General features: G+C 34.9%; 1 protein-coding gene across 1 annotated transcript in view; it reads right to left on the reverse strand.

Annotated features, from left to right (window-relative positions):
- GABRG1 (gamma-aminobutyric acid type A receptor subunit gamma1) overlaps nt 1–9,825 on the reverse strand; it is a 69,319-nt gene extending 59,494 nt beyond the window's left edge. The window contains exon 1 of the mRNA XM_057727804.1: nt 9,725–9,825. Coding sequence (XP_057583787.1) covers nt 9,725–9,825 — 101 coding nt within the window. The remainder of the gene's footprint in view (nt 1–9,724) is intronic.
- Nucleotides 9,826–23,596: the final 13,771 nt, after the last annotated feature.

Raw genomic sequence — 23,596 nt, forward strand, 5'->3', positions numbered from 1 at the left:
ATGGAATTATGAAGTTGCCTAAAAAATGGCAGAAAGTAGTGGAACAAAATAATGAATACGTTGCTCAATAATGTTCTTGGTGAAAATGAAAAAAATGTGTCCTTTATTTCTACTTAAAATGGAAGGAAATTTTTGGCTAACCCAATATTAATAGACCCTCTTTCACTCACAAAATGGCCTAATTTAGATGATAAATTATATAGTCATGCTGTATATAGTTCATATAAATTTGACTACAATGCAAATGTCCTTGTTCTGACACATAGGGAAGACTCTTCCATTAATCTATTAAGAGAGTACAGATGAAACTCCAGAGTCAGGCCTCATCTGTGATCTGCTGCTCATGACAAATTAGTGTTTGTTCATAAACATCAGATAATTTCTATAAGTCAAGTGACAAGTTTCAGGGAAGAGACATACCTGTTTTACTGTTTCAGAGTAGACTATATCTTAATGTCAAAGCCTATAAGAGCCAATTTTTAAAGAGCATGTATAGGCACTAAATTTAGATCTGAAAGTTCAAGAAAACAAAGGTAAAATTTAAAGAATTTAATTCTTATTTTCTTTTTTGCCTTTATATTCCAGCTGCTTAATTCTTTTGTACAAAGCTGTTTTTAGGGTAGTATGCTGAATCATTTCTATTGCTCATAAAAGTTGATAGGTAAGCAAAACAAGTAAAAGATGTTAGATAATAGAGTTACAGATTTGAACTTTCAGAGTTTTAGAGAGGTAAAATGATAGTCCACTCAATTCTGTGATTATCTTATTAGCACAAAAGAATTTGGGACCCATCACTTAAGGCACAGAGAAGAATGCTTTGAAAATTTGAGGAGGGGGAAGGGAAGCATGCCTAGAATATTAAATAAGTGTGTTCCAATCTGTCAAGTGCTTAATTTTACCATAAAATTGATCACACTACATCTTAATTAACTATTTATTTATTTATGACCCTCTGTAAGCTCCCTTGAAAACCAGGGTTAAGGTTTTCAATGTGATACCATTGGTGCTTAGCCTGACATATAGTAGGTATTCAATTAAAAAATTCACTAAATAAATGAATAAATGGAAAGAAAACGCATCTTGCTGTTTACAGTTAAAATTACAGTGAATAAAGAAAATAAACAGCTAAAACTGTAATTATTGGCCTTAGAGAATTGATTGTAGTTAACCTAATATGAAATTAATTTTAAAACACAGTAGCTTTTGGATCCTAGTACTAATCCATCAAAAACTTTTACAAAACTGATTTCTTTCACAATGACAATACAATCTATAAAATAATTTCAAAAAATATATCAGGGAAGATATGTCATGTGAAGAAACTAAAAAACCAATTGAAGAATATAAGAACAGAAAAAAATAAAGGCAAAAAATATTTTGGCTATAAAACAATATTATTAATATATTTCTCAAATTAGTTTATAAATTTAATAAAAATTTAAAATCCAGAGTTCCTCTGTAACAGGTTAAAATCATTATACTGTAATTAAGTAGAAGAATCAATATAAGAATTACAAGAAATTATTGAAAAATAGATTGTTAGATAAAATTTGCCTTGCCAGAATAAAAAAGAAAACAAAATAAAGTTACTGTAATCAAAACCATATTGTGATAATATATAAAAAAATCAGTGAGAACAAAATCAGAGATTCAAATTCAGATCCCAAGTATCTAGAAATTCAGTGTACAATAAACATGACTAGTCAGTTTAGAAATGAAAAGGTGAGTTATTCAGTAAATTGGACTGGAATGCTTGTCAAGTCAATTTAGAAAAAAATAGATTACTAATTACACAATAAATTGCAGATATGTTAAAGATCAAAATATAATAAAGTATAAACTACTAAAGAAGATATTGAAAATGTTTTTTGGGGGGATGAGGAGGTCTTTCTACACAACACATAACCAAACCAGGAAAGGAAAAAAATGGACCATAAAAAAGGAAAAATAACTTACGGAGGACATAGGACAATTTAGACAAAGACCAAAGACAAAGGATAGATTGAGACAAAGATATATGCAACATAACTGTTATACAGAAATTCCAGAGGGAAAAAAAGACTAATAAAAATATCAAATCACATTAACATTTACTGGTAGCAATGGAAAATAAATTTAAAATGTGACAAATTTTAGCGATCACATTGGCAAAATATTAAAAGATTCATTACATTCAGAACTATCGATAATATACATGAATGGCATTTTATAACCATTAATAGAATAAATTGCTCTAATAGAATAAATTGAGTAATTTGGCGACATTGATGAAATATTGAAATTAAAACATGTATGTATGTATATATGTACACAGTAACAATATTCATGATAAACAAAATAAAATACAGAGGATTCAATGGAATAATTTAATAAAGTATGATAATTCCTTAATATAGAATACCATATCATCATTAAAAAGGAGGTACAACTAAGTATATATATTAATCTAGAAAAATATCTTTGATATTAGTTGTGTGACAAAAGCAAGTGTTAGATTTCATTCGTATAAAAAAATGTACACACAAATGTGTATACACATACTTGTTTAAACTTATGGAAAAATCTGGAAATACAGGCTCCAAATTGTGAAGTAATTTTGAGGAGTAGAATGGAATAAGTATTATTCCATTATTATTTACATTATATGATCAAAAACATTATGATGCTAGGGGGAAAAGTTTTGTTTTTTCCATATATTTCAACAACATATGTTTATCACTTAGGGATTACTTAAATTTGTTTCAGAAAAAAAATAAAGAAAAATGAGTTCTAAACTATTTGTAGTAAAAAACTTAAAATTTAAAATATTTTGTGTCCACAGAATAGAACAGAAATTGGGTTATATATTGATGATTTTACAATTTGAGGTGTGGAATATTAGTCTGGGGAAAAAATAAAATGTGACATCTTCATCCACTGTGAATTTTATGTAGTTTCCTTGGTAAGAAAAAATACATAGCATCTTTCAAATTACATTAATGTTAGGAAATTAATGGCAATAGAGGTTGCTTTGGGCACAGAGTACTTCACTGTTAGTTTTAAAAAGGGGAATGGCCAATTCCTAAATCTAGTAGAACACAGTTTGATCTGGTTAGACTAGATATAGGAATGTAGAGTTATACTAGTTAATGAGAAAAGGGACAGATTGATATCAGAATAGATTTTTTAAAATTAATTTGTATAGTGACATATTTTTAGAAGGAAAACAAAAAAAGAAAAATATAAAATAAAGCAGATTATTTTTTCTTAACATCTTTGCTCATAGATATGAAACTTTCATAGTTTAGTGATTGATCCTTAAGAAAACAACTAATACTAATAATAAAACAATATATTTTGCCAGTTTTTAAATTTTTTTTTATTTGCTTTGTTTGGCAGGCCAACTCTTATTTTCTTAAAACAGAGTTTAGAAAATTGAGAACCATGCTTCCAAAGAATAGTCTTTAGGGGGATGGTGAATATGCAGAGATTCTAAATGCTCTTTTGAGACTGTTTCCATGTGAATGTTTTTTGGAGGAAGGGAAAGAAACCATAATTTTCTTCACAGTCCATTAAAAAATTACTGCTGGATTGAAAGTATATTAAAATGAACACCAAATTTCCATTGTTCTACTTTATATTCATAGAACATTACAGAACATAAATTAGACTTAGAAACATATAACTCTTCATGACATTCACATTCTTTAAGCCTTTGATGTGCTTATGCACCAGATAAATTCTATACAGCTGCTAAAATTTTTGCAAAATTGAGGCATAATATTGAGACATTAAAGTATAAAATATATGAAAAGATCTTAAAATTAAATGCAAGAAAGAAATGGGAATGTGTTCTTCTGAATGCAAAAAGGTATTCCTACCTTTTTCCTAAGTTTTGGGATTATAAAATGAGAGGTAAAATATTTTCATTGACATAGTATCCTCTCAGAACTTTCACTTCAAAAGGCAGAGAATACAAACACGTAGGACAGAAACAACAAAACACTCTCCAGTCAACTCCAGTTATAACAATTTGCAAATTTTTCAGGAAGAATTGCTACTAAGGAAATGACAGGAAAAAATATACACTTATAAGCCACCTGCCTAGAGCAACAAATTAGCTTATAGAACACAGATGTCTGATTAAAACTTAAATTTAATCCAACCAATAGGGCTACTTTGTTCTAGTCAATATGGCTATTTAGTAGAAAATTAATCCTTGCTCAAAACACTCTACTACATGTGTTGGGAAATTATTCTGATAGTTACACACATCTAGGACAACTGAGAGGTACATGACCTGCCTGTATTGAAGCAGTTCACAAATTCTGCAACCACAAGTCATGGTTCTAGCAATCTACCCACAGATTAACTTGTTTTCCAGAACCCTTGATTCTAGCAGGCCTATAGTTATGTGGAGAGCCAAATCACACCCCGATCACAACAATATTAAAATTTTCATATTAAGCCCACTATATTCTAATCATAGACCTTTTGAGATGCTCATCCACCTCTCTATGTTAACCTTCTCTATCCCTAATACTTAGCACAGTCTCTACTACTGTGTTGCTTAAAATATTTGTTGCTCAATATATTTATCTAAAAATAGGAAGAAATGTTAAATCTCCAAATGAATTGTATTTTAAGGAAAGAATTCCTATCGTTTAGAAATTTACTACTAAACTAAGTTATATAGATTTTAATAGGACGTTGCTATTTTACTGTCATATGTTAGATGACCGAAGTAAAAGATATCCTAGGAATATAGTTTTCAAAAGGCCCACCACACTGTGAGACAATACCTCTGGCCTCAGAGTAGTAGTGTTATCTTTCTACGTATATTTTTCACTAACACTTACCTGAACTTATGCCTATGACAGCTTAGAACATTCAGTCTTTTCCCAGAGTTACAATTGATGCCAGTCTCCTTAGTGTCCCCACTATAGCTCATCTAGAATTCTGAGTAACTGTTATAGCATTTTATTTTCGTTACTTGTTTATATTGATAGACCACCTCAACATTAACTACCAGAGTTTAAGTTCACTGGGTGCGGGAGCTCTGCCTTCTTTGTCCAACATGTACACTATCACATATATGTCCTGTATACACTCTATAAACACTAGTAGGGCAAAGATTATGTCTCACTTACCACTGTATCTCCAGTTCCCAGACCTCTGCTTAATACATAGTAGGCACTGAGTAAATATTTGTTGAATGAATGCTAATGTTTAGTAACTGTTTATTGAGTGAATTAATAACTAAGACTATTTCCTGAAACATGGGGCTTCAGTTGGTTACACCATTTTAATACAGATAGAATTAGATTCTGAGATATTTGAAAACAGAAAAAAACACAAATATCATTTGTTCCCCCACAGAGTACAAGAACTCTAACAACCTTCTGCTTGAAGTTTACTGATAAGACATCCATTATTTTGTTAGAGGGCATTTGTATTGATTAAATCTGCCTTCACATAGCTTTCACTACTTGGTTACTCCCCTCCTCTTCTCTCCTCTCCTCTCCTCTCCTCTCCTCCCCTTCCCTCCCCCTCCCTCCCCTCCCCTCCCCTCACTCTCCTCTTTTCCCCTCCCCTCCCTTCCCCTCTCCTCTCTCCCTTGCCTTTCCTCTTCTTTCCTCTCCTTTCCTCCTTCTCTTCCTCCCACCCTTACTTTCCACCCCCTCATCCACAGTTATATTAATTGCTTTGATTTGTACGCCACTTGTAATCTTAAAGGAAAGATGATTAAGCATGCAGGCTCTGGGCATAGAGCATATGGATCTAAGTATTGGATTCAGCATCATCTGCAAGATGATCTTTACTGAGCTCCTAAAAATTGCTGTGCCCTGGTTTTTCCACCTGTAAAATGAGGAGAATAATAGTATTTAGGCTTTATTTTCCCTTCATTTTTTGATTGGTAGTTCAACTAAGTATAACCTAGGTTGAACATTTATCTTTAGAATTGCGGAAATCTTTCCCCCATGGTGTTCTGGTATTGTAGATGAGTGATCTCATGGTGTTCTAATTCTCTTTCCCTGATTGTGATCTTTCCTATCAGTAGCCTCTTACCTTAAAAAGTGAGACTCCTCTGTTTATCTTTGGAGTTGTGAAGGTATATTTCCTTATTGTGTTCCTTTGATTAATACCATAAACCTTTACCTTTGCAGTGTGTATAATGGTAGTACTCACGTAGAACACCAGACACAAGTACTATCCATATGGTTAGTACTCATGTCTAGTTTATTCACCACTGTAAACCCAGCAAGTTGCACTGTGTAGAGCACATAGCAGGCATTCAATAAATACTTGCTGAATGAAAGAATGATCTCTCCCATAATCCAAAAGATATTTAATAATGCACAAAGGATTCAAGGAGTTTATTGCACTTTAACAACTTTAACTAGAATAAATAAATTCTAGAATTACTGTGATTCCGAGAATATCTACTGTTATGACTTTTCAGTTAAAACTTTAAGTGCCATGTACTTTGCACAAATTTTCTCTGTCGGTCTTGAAGCAAGTTGGAAAGGTAGATGTCATTTCTACTTTTCACAAATGAGAACTCTCTGCCTCAAAAATTTGCCGGAAATCACCCTAGTGGGAAGTACTGGAGCTGGAATTTACATCTAATGGTCAAGTCCAGGATTCTCAATTGGTCGTATGCATATATGTGAATTATTCTCCTGAGGCCTGTGGCAATCATTTCATCACATTGTGATATCTCAAGAGCCATTTTTTTTTTTCAGTTTTCCACCCTGCCTTGTCTCCTCTTCTTTGGGATGCTGCCTTCATTATTATTTTCTTAGACAAATTTTAATCACCTTTATATAAATATAAAATACTAGATTTGTCCATTTCAGTTTTAGATGAAAAATCAAACATTTCCTTTTGTTGATAAGCCAAAAATATGACTCATAGTATATAATGGGATAAAAGGGAAGAAGAGTATACCTAAAAGACTCTGTACACAGGGGTTTCATCAATTATAGCATTTGCATTTTAGCTTCAAAATCATTTTGCCTCTCAGTTCTTCTTTGAATATTTAATTATCATGAAGTATCATTAGTCATTTTGTACTCAAGTTTGCATCTATATTTTATTAGAAAATGAAGGCAAAAATCTGAATGCCTAAAGAAAAATCATGCATTACCATCTTCACAAAATATATTACTGAAATTATCTTAAAATAATATATTTTATAAAGCAATTATACTTGAATATCATCATTTGGGCAACTGAATGCTAAATTGTATGATTATTGATTCATGAAATTGTTTTAAATGAGTTATCTTCTTCCTTAATCTCTCTCAAAGTATAATTTCTTAGTCAAAGCTTACCGTAAACTACATTTTAGAACAGGTAAAATCTCAAAGCACTTTTTCAATTCTTTTCAAAGGTCTGATTATAATTATATTTTTTCAACATTAAAAATAAGTCAAATCAAGCTTGAGAGATTTTAACCAACTTGCCAAGATGCCATAGAGCATCACAGAGAATGAAACATAGGAACCATGACTGCAGCTTTTAGTTACAACAACAAGATTGGTTTTCATAGTTCAGCAATGTAAAAATCAATAAAGTGTCTCTCCTTTGTGCTCTTGATGAAAACTAATGAATAAGCTACTGTCTTTGATTAGATACAAAAAATAATAGCTTCCAATTTGGTAAATCCCCAAATAGGTGACTTTAAAGATTTAATTTAGAAACTGGCATCAGACATCCAAATTCTTACAAACAGTACCATCTGTGGTTAGTTTTAGAAAGGTCTCTCCAAAGCGAAGAAAGGAAGAAGAAAATGTGAATGTAAATGGTTTATACACGTTGATATCAGTTATCTTCAACTAAATATTAAAAGGATGAAAAGTTCATCACAACTGTAGCTACTTTGAAAAGTGAGGACATACACACTCATAACTGAGGTCCTAAGAGCTAAGTACAACAGCAACATATAGCTTTATTTTTTAATATTTATTTATTCACTGACCAGGATAACCCATATTTTCTATAATACTATAATTAAATGATGTATTTATTTTAGCTATGTAACACATCTCTCTCTCTCACTCATACATATGGCAAAAAAAAAAAAGTACATAGCATTCCCAATTAGAATTTCCTTCTTGAAAACTACTAAGAAAAGCCAGTGACGTGGCTATCAAGTTAATTTATGTTCCACTTCAAATCTTAGACATGTTGAATATGAAACTTGAAGAAATCATAAATTATCTACTACTACCCTTCATTTCCTAGATAAAGGAGCTGTGTTCAGAAAGGTTAAGGACTCTCGACACGTAGAATCATGTCTCTAGACTGCCAGAGCCCATCTCTGTCCACTACACCACACAACTCTCTAATTCTGAGCAGCTTGAAGAGAGTTCTGGAACCCATCATGATTCTCATGATGTAAATATCCTCAAGAGGAAAATATATTATTTAAAATCAAATATCTCTTTAAATAGAGAGTATACCTTTTAGTAAGCAGCTTGTCTATTAGGTTGCAAGAGAAACTTGACTTACAGTGATAAAGGAGCATACAGGTTATTTCAGAAAACCACTGGGTAAGTCTGTTTTTACTTATGAGAACACATATTCATTTGTGATGTTATGAAGATGCATGAGAGCACTAATAGATGGCCTACAAAAATATCTTCCATAATTTTGTAATATAGTCAAAGAAATAAACCATTATGACACACTTAAATGTAAGAAAATATAATCAAATAGTATGTTTGTGCCCATGCAGAACATTTAAGTTTCTAAAGGAAAAGGGTAAATAAACTAAAACTGTAATGTTTAAAAAACATTGAGTGTCAAACATATTCTGGCAAGTCTAATATTACTTAGCATACTTTATTCTCTATTTTTTGAGAGAAAATACAGTTGTTCTATCTGCTAGTAATGGCAAAAAATTCACTCTAGCTATATGCTAAAAATAATCATCATAATAATAAATTTTAGCAATGATGCAAGTAGTTAAAAAGGCATGTTTCCATCTCTATAGTGATTGCATTTTACTCTTGAGTTGTAAGCACTCCCTCTCTCTCTCTTTTTCCCTGTCTCTCTCACTCTCACACACACACACACACACACACACACACACACACCCAGACATTCACATCACCATACAATATTTATTTACTTGTACACAGCCAAGCAAAATAAAAATTATTCAAAGCTGTCTCAATAAATGTACATGGTTATTTCTAACCTAAATGTAACACACTTTCAACCCTGATGGATTTTTAGCCATATTTATGATCTTTCTTGATGTAAAACTTTGCTTTTTTTTATGAATAGCAAAAAATAAAAAAGGATAAGGGAAAAAGCAATATTAATGTATAAAAAAGCATCACACATGCTATGTAGTGTAACAAGTTTCTAAAATAACTTTGTCTTTAAAATGCAGAATCATCCAGAAAGTTCATCAGTGGCATTCATTCACTAAATGTAGTACCAAAATCATTTCTACTCCCCTCCCCACTTCCAGTAACTGAATCTTTACTACTTTATACTGTGCTTTAAGTCAAAAACAACTGACCTAATCTCCATGCTTCACACATAGGCTAATTTCATCCTATCAGAAAAAGAGTAGATCTAATCGAAATATAAACTGATGGTAAAATATCGCACATGTGCCTGGGGAAAAGCAAATTATTTAACCTAGAATGATTTTTTAAAGAAAAGAGAAATGAGGGAGGAGTGGATAGATACCAAAGAATAGTTTTAAGTCCTTGAATTTACTCACCAGTTTCCCAGATGCAGAGTCAGTAACAGGAACATCAACCTCACCCCTCTCCTTTGACTCCACCGAAGAAAAGGGGAGAAGAGAGCTTTCCAAGAACCCATCAGGATCGCTTTTTCCGCTCAGTTCTCCAAGCCAGGACTTTTTCTCCCACCTCAGCTGCAGCCTGGTGAGTACAGAAGGGAGAGTGTGGGAAGGCAGTACACCTCCCAACCAGGTAGGATGCGACTCCCAGAGGAATTGAGCAAGGGAGCCAATCAGACTGAGAGGATGCTGGCATAAATTATCTGAAAAAAAGTTGGGCCAATCAACGGCCCAAAGAGGCGGGGCTTCCCCACTAGAAATCGAGCCCAGTAGGGAAAAGGGCTCCGTCTTTCTGAAAGAAAAACAAACCTCTTCTCCCTGGCAGCCTCGGAGAAACAGTTGAGTGCCCCTGACAGATTTCCCTCCCTGAGGAAAGGCGGCTTCCCTCTTCCCTCTAGCCTTCCCTCCTGCCTGTATTTCGGGACCTGTTTCCTCTCCCGCGTTTGGGTTCTGAATGTGTCTTCCAAGAGGGACCCGTGGGGGAGCTTGCCGTGTCTGATTGGTTTTCCCCAGGCTCGCGAAGCTTCTGCTAATTTTTGTTAATTACTGTTGTTAATTTTGTGGGGGGCGGACCCAGCACCTGGCACGTTTCTCCTTGCAGACCCAGCACCTAGCACAATGCCCAGCACAAATATGTTCTCGGGAGATGTTGAAATATATAACTGAATGAATGAATGAGCGGGCTGGGTGCATTCCTGGTCATCACGTTTCCTATCCACCCCTCTTCCGCTGCCTTTATAAGTGAGGGGATTTGCAGGCTCCTCTCTCCCGGCAAGAAGATGATACTAATGAACAATACCAGGCAAGAATGATCTCACTTTACAAAAATATAAACCAAAATCCGATTTTAAAAAGGTTATTTTAGTCACAGGAGCTGTAGATCGATTACATGTGTAATCCTTGTTCTCCCCTTTGCGTTTGTTGAGCTCCAGTGTTTGGTACCTAACTTCAGAGGCTCTGCTTGGAGTTTGCAGCAGAGCCTAACAGTTGCCATGGCAACTAGAAAGCCTCTGGCAGCTCGAACAACTGTACAGGCTAAGACAGTGGTGGTGGTGAAAGCAGGCTCGCTCTGCCCAGCCATCTTCCGCCTCTATGCCCTCCTAAATCGCTGTTTCCCACCCAAGCCCTGGGGTTGGGGTCTTTGGCTGTGTCATGAATCATCTCACAACCAGCTGGAATTGACCAGGTTCAGGGATGAACTGCAATTTACCATTGAGTTACCTTAGAGTATTTGTCTCCCAGCAAATAGTTCAAGGTAGAAGTAACAGTGTTTGTGCATGAGTAGCTGTTACTACCCTACCTTCTGAAATCCCTTAAAGGAACTGGATGGGGGGAACAAGGTTACAGATATTTTCTTGCCCAGAATCACAGATGGTGCAGTGCTGGGCTTCCTCCTCTTTCTGTGATTCTCCATCTTTTTAGTCTTCTCTGAAAATAGGTATTGACTTCCTTATTTTTCTTCTACTACTCGTTAATTAGGAAGCATTATTCTCTTCCACAAAGTATGTTAGTCAAGGTAGCTCATACCAAATAATTTGTATAACAATAAAGTTTCATTATAATAGATTTTGAGGAGAATAAATTTAGTTAAGAGTTGATTTCAGTGTGAATCTGGGTAGTTTTTTTTTTTTTCTGGTCAATTAAGAATGTGCTTTGCATAGCTATTTAACTGTTTCATCGGACGCACACACTAATTCACTGCTCTGATTACACAGTGAACTAGGAATGAATTCACGAGAAGTACGTAGTAAATAACTAACACTCAACTAGGCACTCTTTGCATTTTGCTAAGATTGGGTAAGTTTTCTGCATATAATCAATGGCAATATGATGCTGCATATTTTTATACAATAGTAGTTGATAGTTCTCCCATCAAAAACTCTTAAGGTTTTACTCTTATTGTTCTCATACATAACTGAAAAGTGCTAAGAACCATCAAGAGAAATTAATGAAGAGGAAAGATAAAGGATATATCCTTAGGCAGTTACAGATTGTCTGTTTTTTCTTGTAAAAATAAAGGACTGGAGTAATTTCCAAACTGGGAAATTTTCTGTATTTTCTGAAATATACGTTTTTGCCAATTTGCTGAAGTATTTCAAACTTATTTAAATTCTTTCTTTCAAGAAATTTTATCTGACTTTTTATTTCTGTGTCTCTTCCTTTGATTTCTCTTTTCCTACTTATAATATTTGTCTTCTGGGAAACTGATCCTATTCTGCTGTCATAGTTAATTATAATTCCCTGTAGACTATGTTAAAGGGATCCATGCCCTCCGGAACCTGAAGAAGGAGTGATGATTTTGTATATCAGCCATATCTTGACCCTGACAGCCTGTAGCATTTGATTTACTAAATCAGTTGTGTGTGTGTGTGTGTGTGTGTGTGTGTGTGTGTGTATGTGGTAGGAGGGGGCATGACACGTGAGCTCTGAAAAAAGCCAAGAAGGTACACTGTGCTTATCAAACAAACCAGTGTCCACTGCACCTGATGATTTCCTCATATTGTCGTTGAAGTCACCATACCCCTTCTCCTTCCTTTGCCAGGCTGAGCCATAACCATTATTCATTAATCTCATACTATCAATGCATATTTCACAGCATTTTTTTCAAATTGTATCCAAGTATCACCTTAGAATAAAATGCTTGAAGTATCTATTAAAAATGCAAAGGCATGGGCTTCTTCCCAGACCAAATGAATTAGAATTTTTAGCAAGAACCTCTGGAGGTTCTCATGTGTCAAGGCATTTGAAAACCATTGTCCTATAATTGTCCTACAAAATGACCAGTGAGGCAGTGACCTGATTATGAATGTGCAATCCTGGCCTAGCAAAGCTAGATTTCCACGTGATTCACTTGTCCGTTATTAATGTATTCATTGAAATATTTATGAATAAATTATGATGTCAGACACTGTACCTGGCATTGAGACTATAATGGTGAACAAGACATCACTTTTTGCCTTTCTTTCTTCAACTATAGAAAAGTTGTAAGAATTTTTAGTTTACTGAGTTGTTTTAAGTATCAAATGGATGAAGACATGGGGATCACTTTAAACAGTATGTGGATAACAGAGATTACTCAAAAAATGTTATTTGTCATTGCTGTTTACTTGTTGAGAGTAGGTTTCAAGTCTTTCATTCACTCCAGCCCTTGGTTACAGAATCTGGCACAGAGTAGTAATTTCTAGAATGTACGGTCTAACAGGGAGAATGGAGAAGATTAGGAGACACTGATGTTCTCACCCCACCCTCAACATTGCCGTGAAACCGGGCTTCTTCAGAGCAAGAAGACATTTGGAGTCCTGTTCTAGTTCTCCTGATACACTTTTCTTCTGATGACCACAAACTATACTTCAGTCACACTGCAATTGTAGGTTCCTAAACTTATCACTCAATATCATACTGTTGTGTGTTTGTTTGCTTTGTCCTGTCATATGCTATTCCTTCAGTTTAGTCTGCCTAGTCTCTGCCTAGTCTCTCTTCATTCTTTCTAATTAAGTTTAGGTGTCATTTTTTCCCCCCAAGGAGTCTTTATTGACTGTTCACTGCATGCTAGTCTGTGGTACAGTTCTGTCCTTAATAGTTAATATTTATTGAGTTCTCACTGTGTGTTACCAGGAATTATTCTGAATGGTTCTACATTATAGGTGCATATAATACTCTCCACTTAAAGTAATCATTTCATATTTGTATCATAGAACATACATTTCTTAAAACTATCAGTATTTCTACCCAAATTATCAGTTCTGTGTTTTAAAATTTTATATATTAAAGATTTACAGCACTTACACCTTGTATTGTTATGTATATATTTAATGTTCTTATAGTTTATATTTAATATTATGTGTACATTTGGTTAGTACCTTTCTCTCCCTAGAATTTTGCTCCATGAAGTCAAGGATTTCATTTGTTTCATCACTCACCCCTTTTGTCCAAAGCAATGGCTAGCAAATAATAGGTACTCGATAAATAGCTGTAGAATGAATAAGTATTCAGTGTATAATTAAATAAATAAACACATGCATGGCTTTAACCCTTTTATATATTTCTGGAGCCATTAAGGAATCTCTTTCAACAGAATAGATTCCAAGTGCCTATCTCTAATTAGATAAAATCCAGATCTTGTTGCTTGACTTATTTCTTCTTATCACACCATGGAAATTAATTATTTTTCCTATCTACATGTTTCCATGATAAAAATTAACAAACCCAGGCACTTTAATGTATGCAATAGGATTATTATTTAAATCAAACAGAAGACAGGGCCAGAGATTTCACAAAACTGAAGACACACACACTTTCTTTGTTCAAGCTCCTTGATCCTATACCTGGCCTCTAGAGTATAGCCAAGAGAGGGAGTACTAGTCACTGGTGGCAAGCAACCACGGGTCTAAAGCTTCTAAGTCCGTCCCATGTTTTGGTTTCTGTATTGTATCTTCTGAATCTGATCTTTTGCCACTGGTTATCGCTATACTTTCTTGTATCTTTTGTATCTTTCACGCTTTTCTTTTCTAACTGATTTCCTCTCCAACATGCAAATATGTTCATTAAACTTTACACATATACTACATTAACCTCATTATCTCCTCTGTCTTTATACATATACTACACATATACTTTATACTTTACACATATACGTATACTTTACACATATACTACATTAACCTCATTACCTCCTCTGTTCCTTACTTCCACTAACAGGCATTCTTCTCTATTTCATCACCATCCATTCACTCACCAAATTTAGTGGTCTGGCCTCTGTGCCATGATACTGATGGCTCCAGGTGGCTAAATCCAGTTGATGTTTCCCATACTCACCTTGTATGATCTTTTATCTGTGTTGGATTCAGCTGAACCTCTTTCTCAAAACAAACTATATCATGATACCATGCTTTCCTGTTTTTTCTTATGAACCTTTAGCTACCTCTTTTTAGGCTTCTTTGCACGCTTGTTCTACCTGACCCCAACATTTTTAAGTTCCTCAAATATGAGATCAATTTCTTTTCTTTTTGCATCACACTTTCATATTGGGTAAACTTGCCTATTTCCAGAGTTACGTATACAATTTTAAAAACCGAAATATATCCCCTCACATTGCAAATTCAGGAATTTCTGTCCAGCTTCAGATACATATATCAAACCAAGACCAGCTAGCTAATCAAACCAGAAACCTCACATTATTTTAGATACATGTATCATCTAACCTGTCATGAACGCTTCAATATTTGCAAATCGTATCTCCAGTCTATCCAGTGTAAGTAGATTGTAGGGGTCATGGTCTCGTAAATAAGACAGCCTGAGTTCAAATTCAAGATACTCTACTACTAACTGTAAGAATAAGAAGTTTACTTATTTTTCAATGCCTTAATCCCAATACAATTGATGTGAAAATTAAATCGGTCAATTTATATAAGGCTCTTATAACAGTTCCTAGCACATAGGAAGTGCTGCATCTTAACAATGATCACTGTTGTTTTCATTATCCAGCTGCTTTCTAACTCTACAGCCAATGAATCCAAACAGCCATCATCTCTAACTTGGACTACAGCACCTTCTATTTTCAATCTTGCCTACCCTTAATTTATTTTTTACATAACTACCAGAATGGTTTTTTAAAAGTGGAAATCTGATAATGTTCTGCTTATATCATTCAATGATTTCCTGTTATACTTAGGACAAAACTGCAAAGTTATTATCCTAGACTTTGAGACCTTCTAGCTTCTGGTGCCTGTCTCTCACCCCTGCTCCATCTTTTCAGCTCTTTACTTCTCTCAATGTGTTTCTGCCAGATGACCTTACTTTGTTTTTTTTTTTTTTTTTTTCATTGCCAAGATTCATTATTACTTTTGGGCTTTACAGAAGATTTCCGTATATCTGGATCACTCCACCTCCCCCTTCACTCTTCATCTGGATATTTCTTTGCCCTCTTTTCAGTCTCAGCTTGACTGGCACATTCTCAAGGAAACCACAATATCCAAATTTAAATTAAGTCATCTATTATGCCATCTAATAGCATTCAGTACTTTTCCTTCCTGACGCTTGCAGTATTTTATAATTCACTGATTTATTTAATTCAAGAAATGGTCACTGAACATCAGGGTTTCATGCATTCTTCTATATACTAATCATGTCGTAATAAACAGAACACAGTTTCATGCTCTCATAGAGCTTGCATGCATTCTATTGTGCTCTTAGTAATATGAATTATATGTATTTTTATTCTTAAATATATTTTCACAAACATTTATTTAATTTTTATTTCTAATCTAGACTGTCAGTCCTTGATGACAAGAGATTTTGTCTTTTCTTTTCTTTTCTTTTCTACACTGTCCCCAATGTCTAGGATACTGCCCCATTATAGCCATTTGTTGAATGAATAAATAAATGAAGTAATGAAGTACAACATTTCTACATTTACCATCTCTGTTATTGAGCATCATACTTCATTTCTGTAAGCTTACATTTATTCTCTATAAAAAAGTATAGGATATCAATATGAAGTTTGTGGAGTTGATGTAATAGTATTAGATAATACAAAAATGCCTAGCACATAGTAGCCCTCAAAATATGGCAAATATTTGGAATCAGATGGGTAAACTCTTGTAAACGGTGTGAAGTATATGATTAAATTATATTTGCAAACAACATCTCTCTGAACCTCAGATTTCTCAGTTACAAAATGGAAATGACAATCCCTACCAAAATGGGTATGAAGATCAAATACAATAATCTTATTATAACTCTTTGTAAACTGTTAAACAACATAGAAATATTAGTTGTTGATATCACTGTTATTACTCTTTGGTGAGAGGTACAAAATGATAGTGATTAAAGAAAGTATGACAAGAGAATACAAAATATCAAGAGCTAACCCTTTTATAGTCCTCATAGTTTTCTAAACAGTGGATATCTTAATTGATTTGGATATCTTTACTTATTAAAAGCCTAAAACAATTCTGTGAGACATTTCCTATTATAATTCGTTTATTTTACAGATGAGAAAATTGATCTAGCTGGGATTTGAATCTAGGGAGTCAGGGTTCAGAACCCATGTTTAAACTGCTATGTGATATTGTCTTTAGGATGACAGATAAGTCATGATCTCTGCTTTAAAGAAGATAATTTATATTTCTGCACAGGACACCTTTTCCCACCTCAGGTTAACCAACACTGTTATTTTAGTGACTACATACCAGGGCATCACTGTCATGAAAACCTTCCATATTTTACTTTAAAGGGCCATTCCATAAAAATGTCAAAGGTGGGAAAGAGTTTTTGAAGAATGACCCTTAAGCAGCCATGATTCAAAGGAATACAGTTCTGTTCAGGATATGAGACACTTACAGGAAAAGGTACAGCACTTGGAGATATATCTCAGCCTGACATTTAATGAAAACCTTAAAGGTCTTGATGGAGCTTTATATCAATTACTCACTCACCTCGTATATGGCCTAACATATTTTATTTTAAAAATGCCTCCCTAGCAGGACTGGCATTGAAATAGTAGCCCCAAGGGCATCTTTGAATGGGTCCTATCTAGTACTTAACTCCCTACTCATCTAGTTAATAGCCCACAATATGTCTATTTATATGGTTTCAACTAGCAGCTAAAGAATAATATAGTTTACTATGGTCATTAAGCTCCACAGAGAGAGAACTTCCTTCTACTTGCATATTTCCTCCCTCATTTGTCTTACAGTAGCTCTTGGTCCAACAAAGTATGCAGTGACGACATGTAAGTACCAGAAAAGCATTTATAGTCCTAAAATCTCCTTTTAGACCCATGAGGAGGTGCCATGCACACCAAAAGAATTTTTCTTGTTGACGGAAATCCAGGGAGCCTTTATGAGGATAAATTCTAAGTATATTATATCAGGGAAGAAGGATTATAATGCTGGATTGTCAAAATGTGTTGAAATGGATACACTCTGCTAAGTGAAGATTCTGGATTCAATATGTTTAATCAAGAGTGCTTCTCGCAGTTTGTTTTAATGGTTGATTGATCCTTTACCCAAAAGTAGCAAATTATGAAGTTAAAACATCCATGATACTGAAAAGTAGGTATCCAAAGTTTTAAGAAGAAATGGATGTTAGCATGGATTTGTCCTGCGCACCAACTCCAATCTACGCCCCTAAGCACACTCTCTTCACTTTAATATATTCATGGGGGAAGCTGCAGCAGCCTTGAAGAGTTCCTGGGTGGCTATTGTCTATAGGCCAGAGATGATAGTGGGAAGTGCTACCATCAAACTGGATTCCCAAATTCAGTGGGGATAATGGGATCTCAGGGATTCTCTGTATTAAAGGGGCATGATAAAATTCTAGAATGTCAGGGGCCAAGTGGCAGCATTTAATTACCAGAGATAAGATGGGCAGAAATGTACACCAGAGGTAACACAGTAATCAGCATAGTTTGAACTGCAGAGACCTTTGGTGTTAGTTAAATGATAATGGTGTCCTTGGAACTGAAGTAGCTGATCAGCCCATAGAATCTTATTGATTTGTACAGCCAGAAAAGCACTCGGGCTGGTGAAGAAAGATGTGATTTGAATTATCACAAAAGATTTCAAGCCCCTCAAACCAGTTTTTAGTCTTGAGTCTAGAGCCTCTTAATGAAGGGGAGATGATGTTTGCTTAAGGAAGCTTGTAGCTACAAAGACAAAAATTTATTCTGTAACTTTATGTCCTAGCCTTCCTCCAAGAAGTCCTACCACCATTTATCAGAGTGACTGTAGAAGCTGAATAACCAGATTCTTTGAGACTATAAGGCCATAGTTGTAACTTACAGCAATTCCTGGAGACCCAAAATGTCACTGTGGTCCAGTGTAGCCATAGTAGACATCTATAGAGATGAGATGATTTATGATTTGGGGTATTCCAAGCAAGGTAGCCCTACATGCACCTGAACCCATCATGTGGTTTTATCCCAGTTATACAATGCATGGTTGTAAGGGACATAGCCAGCAACTGGTAGAATACCAAATTAATTCTTTTACCTGTGGGAGAAAAACCCAAGTAAAAGCCACAAGACTATCTTTACTTACCAATATAATAAACAAAATGCAATGCCACATCTCTACCACATCAAGGATGTAAAAGATGAAGGAGTGGTGCTTCTTACTAAATACACATTTAGTTTGTCTATTTGGCTTATACAGAAGGCAGATGGATATAAGAGAATAAGAGTGGATTATCAAAAATTTAATTAGGTAATGATTCCAATTGAAGCTGTTATCCCAGATGTGTTTTTATATCTGGAGTTCCCAAAGTCTCCTGATACGTGTTGTATAGGAAACATTTCAATAGTGAAACTCATTAGAGGTTTACTTCCAGAGGAGAGTGTCAGAATACACTGTTGCTGACTTGCCTCAGGGCTAAATCAAACATCCAGCCAGTGACATAGTCTAGTCTAAATGGACTTTGACTGCCTTTTTTATTTTATAAGACATCATGGTTTTCAATTAAGACATCACTCTGATTGGATCTGGTAGACAGGAAGAAGAAACTACTCTAGACAGCTTGGTAAGACGCATGCATACCAAAATGTGGGGGAAGAATTCCACAGAAATTCAAGGCCTTATTTACACCTTGATGAAATTACTAGGGGTTCAATGACGTGGACATGGAGATATTCCTGTAAAGGTGAAGGGAAATTTGATGCATCAGGTCCTTCCTATCATTAAAGAAAGAGCATAATGTCTCTAGATTTTAAAAGCAACATATCCCTTATTTAGGTTTATTACTCCAACCCATTTACTGAGTAACCTTAAAGTCTGTTATTTTATTAGAGCTTTTATTATTTTTTTTAGGACTCAGAAAAAGAGAAAACTCTGCAATAGGTTTAGGCTACCACTAGAGCCAAAAGAGAATGCTAATCCAATTATGTTCGAAATGATTGTGGCATATAGGGGTGCTTTATGGCATTTATGAACAGACTCCTGTTCGTGAATCATAAAGTAGACTTTTAAAATTTTAGAGCAAAGCTATGCCTGATCTCTTCAGGTTATTATTCTCCTTTTACGAAATAGATTCTGGCTTGCTACAGGTTTCTAGTAGAGGCTGAACACTTAGCATGAGCCACCAAGTTACCATACAACCTTTCATGAACTGCTGTTGTTGACTTGGGCAGAAGTCTATAGTCAAATGAAAACGACATATAAGAGATCAGGCTTGAGTGAGGCCTGAAGGCATAGACTAAGACACACAAGCAAATGGCTAAGATGCCTATGGCCCTTTCTCTAGCTTCTTTGCCTGTCTCTCTCAATCTTCATCTAGAGTCTCATTAGGAATTTCCTATGAGTAGTTAACTTAGGATAAAAAAAAAAATTAGGCCTTATTTACAAATGTATCTGCAGGCAAAAGTAGACAACTTCAGCTTAATAATTTTACTCTAGGACCTCCCAAATAAAGTGGGGAAAACTCCTTCCAGTAAGCAGAACTTTGAGTAGTATAACAGTTATGTTGGATATTTTTTTTTAATGAGAGATTGTCAGAAGTAGGATCTACATTGATTTATAGGTTGTGTCTAAAGGTCAGAGACTTGGAAAATTGGTGACAAGAGGAATGGGGAAGAGATATTTGAATAGACCTCTCTGAAGGAACACAGGATACCGAAATTTTTTTGTTTAATTTTATTGTTTACTTACTCATTTATTCATTTATTTATTTTTGGCTGCATTGGGTCTTTGTTGCTGCACGCAGGCTTTCTCTAGTTGTGGCAAACAGGCTGCTCTTCGTTGTGGCGCGTTGACTTCTCATTGCAGTGGCTTCTCTTGTTGCTGAGCACGGGCTCTAGGTGCATGAGCTTCAGTAGTTGTGGCACATGGGCTCAGTAGTTGTGACTCATGGGCTCTGGAGTGCAGGCTCAGTAGTTGTGGCGCAGGGGCTTAGTTGCTCCGGGGCATGTGGGATCTTCCTGGATCCGGGATTGAACCCATGTCCCCTACATTGGCAGGTGGATTCTTAACCACTGCACCACCAGGGAAGTCCGAGGTATTTTTCATTCCATCTGTGATTCTTACCAAAGATAGCCTCACCAGTATAAGACCTTTGTTTTCACGTGAACAAGATCAGGTGGTGTGTTACTATCATTTACCCTCTTTCTCCAGCCACCCATGTCCTTACAGACTGTCTTGTTACACCAGGTGATGAATGTTATGCACAGATTCAATAACATAGATTCACCAAGTATGGTCTGACTTGGCAAATTTCCAACCAGTCAATATCAGATCCTCATACTTAGTTCCAAGTATGATACCACTGCACAAGGGCATTAACTAGCCACCTGGCAGCAGGTGGATTTAATTGGACCCTTCCATGGATGCCATTTTCTTCTGCAAATTACCTGGGTTGTCAAGATTGGAAGTGGGGTGAAACACCCCAGTTTCCAGCTTTTCCTTGCTCCCTGTCCCTTCACAGCCATCTTTCTGCCACAACTGCTATCCCTGCTGACCTATAGCCGTTTTTGACAAACCACCGCCCAAGAAATTCTATAGAAGTCTAACTCATTTTGAACAAAGGTAAAGGGTGGTCTGAGAGAAGTCCAAATTAAAAAGTCTCCAAGAATATTAGTGTCTAAATATTTGTGAATAAATATGGCCTAATGTGTTGATTCACAATGTAAAATGTATTTTTACATTGAATCTTTATGGACAGATTCCACATATACACAATCATCATTAGATATTGACATCTATTTTCCTGTATTTCTATACTGTATATGTGTTCCATTTATAGCAGTTAGTGTTTTATATTGTGGTGTTTGTCGTAACACCATATGGTAAACTCTCTGTAGCAGGGACTCTCTCTTTTGTCTTTGTAGGTACCTAGCTATAGTAGGTAAACTGTAATTTTTGGATGAAAAAGAGTGAATTTGTGAATTATCTGTGAATCAGTTTGTCTATCTACCTAGATAACTAACTATAGAAATTAGACCAGCATTTAAGTCATGAAAACATAATCAAGAATTGAAGGCTTGTCACAAATTTGGGTGCACAGGATGGGATGTCAGGGTTACTACGGGGAGAGATTTCTCAGCAGAAATTGAGATAGTACGAGGATCTGGTACAAGTTAAACCTTTCAGAATTATGGTATATTGCATTTCTGTTGATCAAAACAAGACTTAAAAGTTAATCAGGTAAATTGTGTCATATCTCATGGGTGAAAGAGAGGAATATATTTGTCTAATAGCCAGGGTAGAACAGGAATATTGACAATTAATCTCTGAAACAAATTATGAGGCACAGAAGTGAGGAATATAAAAACAAATAATGTCAAATTCATATTAAAATATTTTACAAGTGGAATAGATGGAGAGGAGAAAGCATCTACAAATTTATACAACATATATGCATAATATTGTATTTCCCCAACATTAAATATTTGATGAATAGAGCTGATTCTTAGAAGTCTTTATAACATTAATTTCTGTCATATTTTCCTATCAGAAGAATTATGAACATCAGTGTGTTATTCTCTGAAAACTGGTTTTTATTTTAGTGCTACAGTATTATATCTTCAAAGTCAGTAGTTCACTTCATAATGGCCCCTTCATTATTGCTAAAGACATCCATAAATTATTCTGCCTAGAACAAATGTTTGAAATGGTTATGAACATGTAGAGTTAACTGTCATGGTCTTTAGGAATAAATTTATCATCAGTAATCTATTTTCACTGAGAAGAAGTTTAACTTCTTAAATAACATGTTAGATAATTTCATCCCTTTATAAACATTGAAAAGTAGACCAGGACTTAGTAATTTTTGAACAATATTTCCAGACCAGGTTATTGAACAGAAAGACCTAGTGGAGCCTTTAAAAATAGAAATTCCAACACCCCATACAACCTTATTTAGAGTTTCAGTAGATAAAATCCTGAGATTTGTATTTTTAAGAAGCTTCTCATTGGGAGATTGGGATTGCCATATATACATTACTGATAAGAAAAAAATATCAAATTGTACACTTCAAATATATGCAGTTTATTGTATGTCAATTATATCTCAATAAAAGTTCTTAAAAAGAAAAAAACAACAAGCTTCTCAGGAGATACTTAAGCAAAGGATATATAGATGGCTACTGAAACCACTGATACCATATACAATGGCAAAATGCAGTCAATACATATTTGCTCACTGAATCTGTAAGTGACCAACTTTACAGTTTTGCTGAATGTATCACATTCCTAGGAATGTTAAAATACCTCCAAGAACTTAACAAGTATTTATAAACCAACATAATGGTGATCCTTCTCTTAGGGTTTGATGACCTCTTAATGAAAACATGAATGGGATTCACAGTCTTTAAACTGCATTTTACATAAATATACTTTTTTTTTTTTTTCTGAGAAGAAGCTTCATCTCATTTTCATTGATTCAGCAAATATTTGACTACCTATAAGGGATTCTTTCTTTTCTCCCCCAAAGGTAAGAACTACTGCCCTAAATTACTCATATTGCTGTTGATTTGCATGCATGCTGATCTTTACTCTAGGCTCACAACCAACATCATTTAAATTTTAAGCCAAGTGCAATTACCAAGAGTCTGTATAGCCTTAGAACAAAAAGGAAGTGTAATCAGGAAATAAAGCCAAATAATATCATTTTTTCCACATTCATTTACATGTGGAATAGCCTCAGAGGTTTTATTTTTTCATATTGAAATTCAAGACAAAAATTGTTACTTTGAGATAACTTCATCAACTTCATCCCTAGCTCAGTTGACTACATTGCAGGAACTAGCTGCCAACAGACATGGCATAGGGACATGGCTATGAAGTCCTTGGGGTCCATGTT

This window comes from Hippopotamus amphibius, chromosome 3 (assembly GCF_030028045.1).
Source record: "Hippopotamus amphibius kiboko isolate mHipAmp2 chromosome 3, mHipAmp2.hap2, whole genome shotgun sequence".
Taxonomy (NCBI): Eukaryota; Metazoa; Chordata; class Mammalia; order Artiodactyla; family Hippopotamidae; genus Hippopotamus; species Hippopotamus amphibius.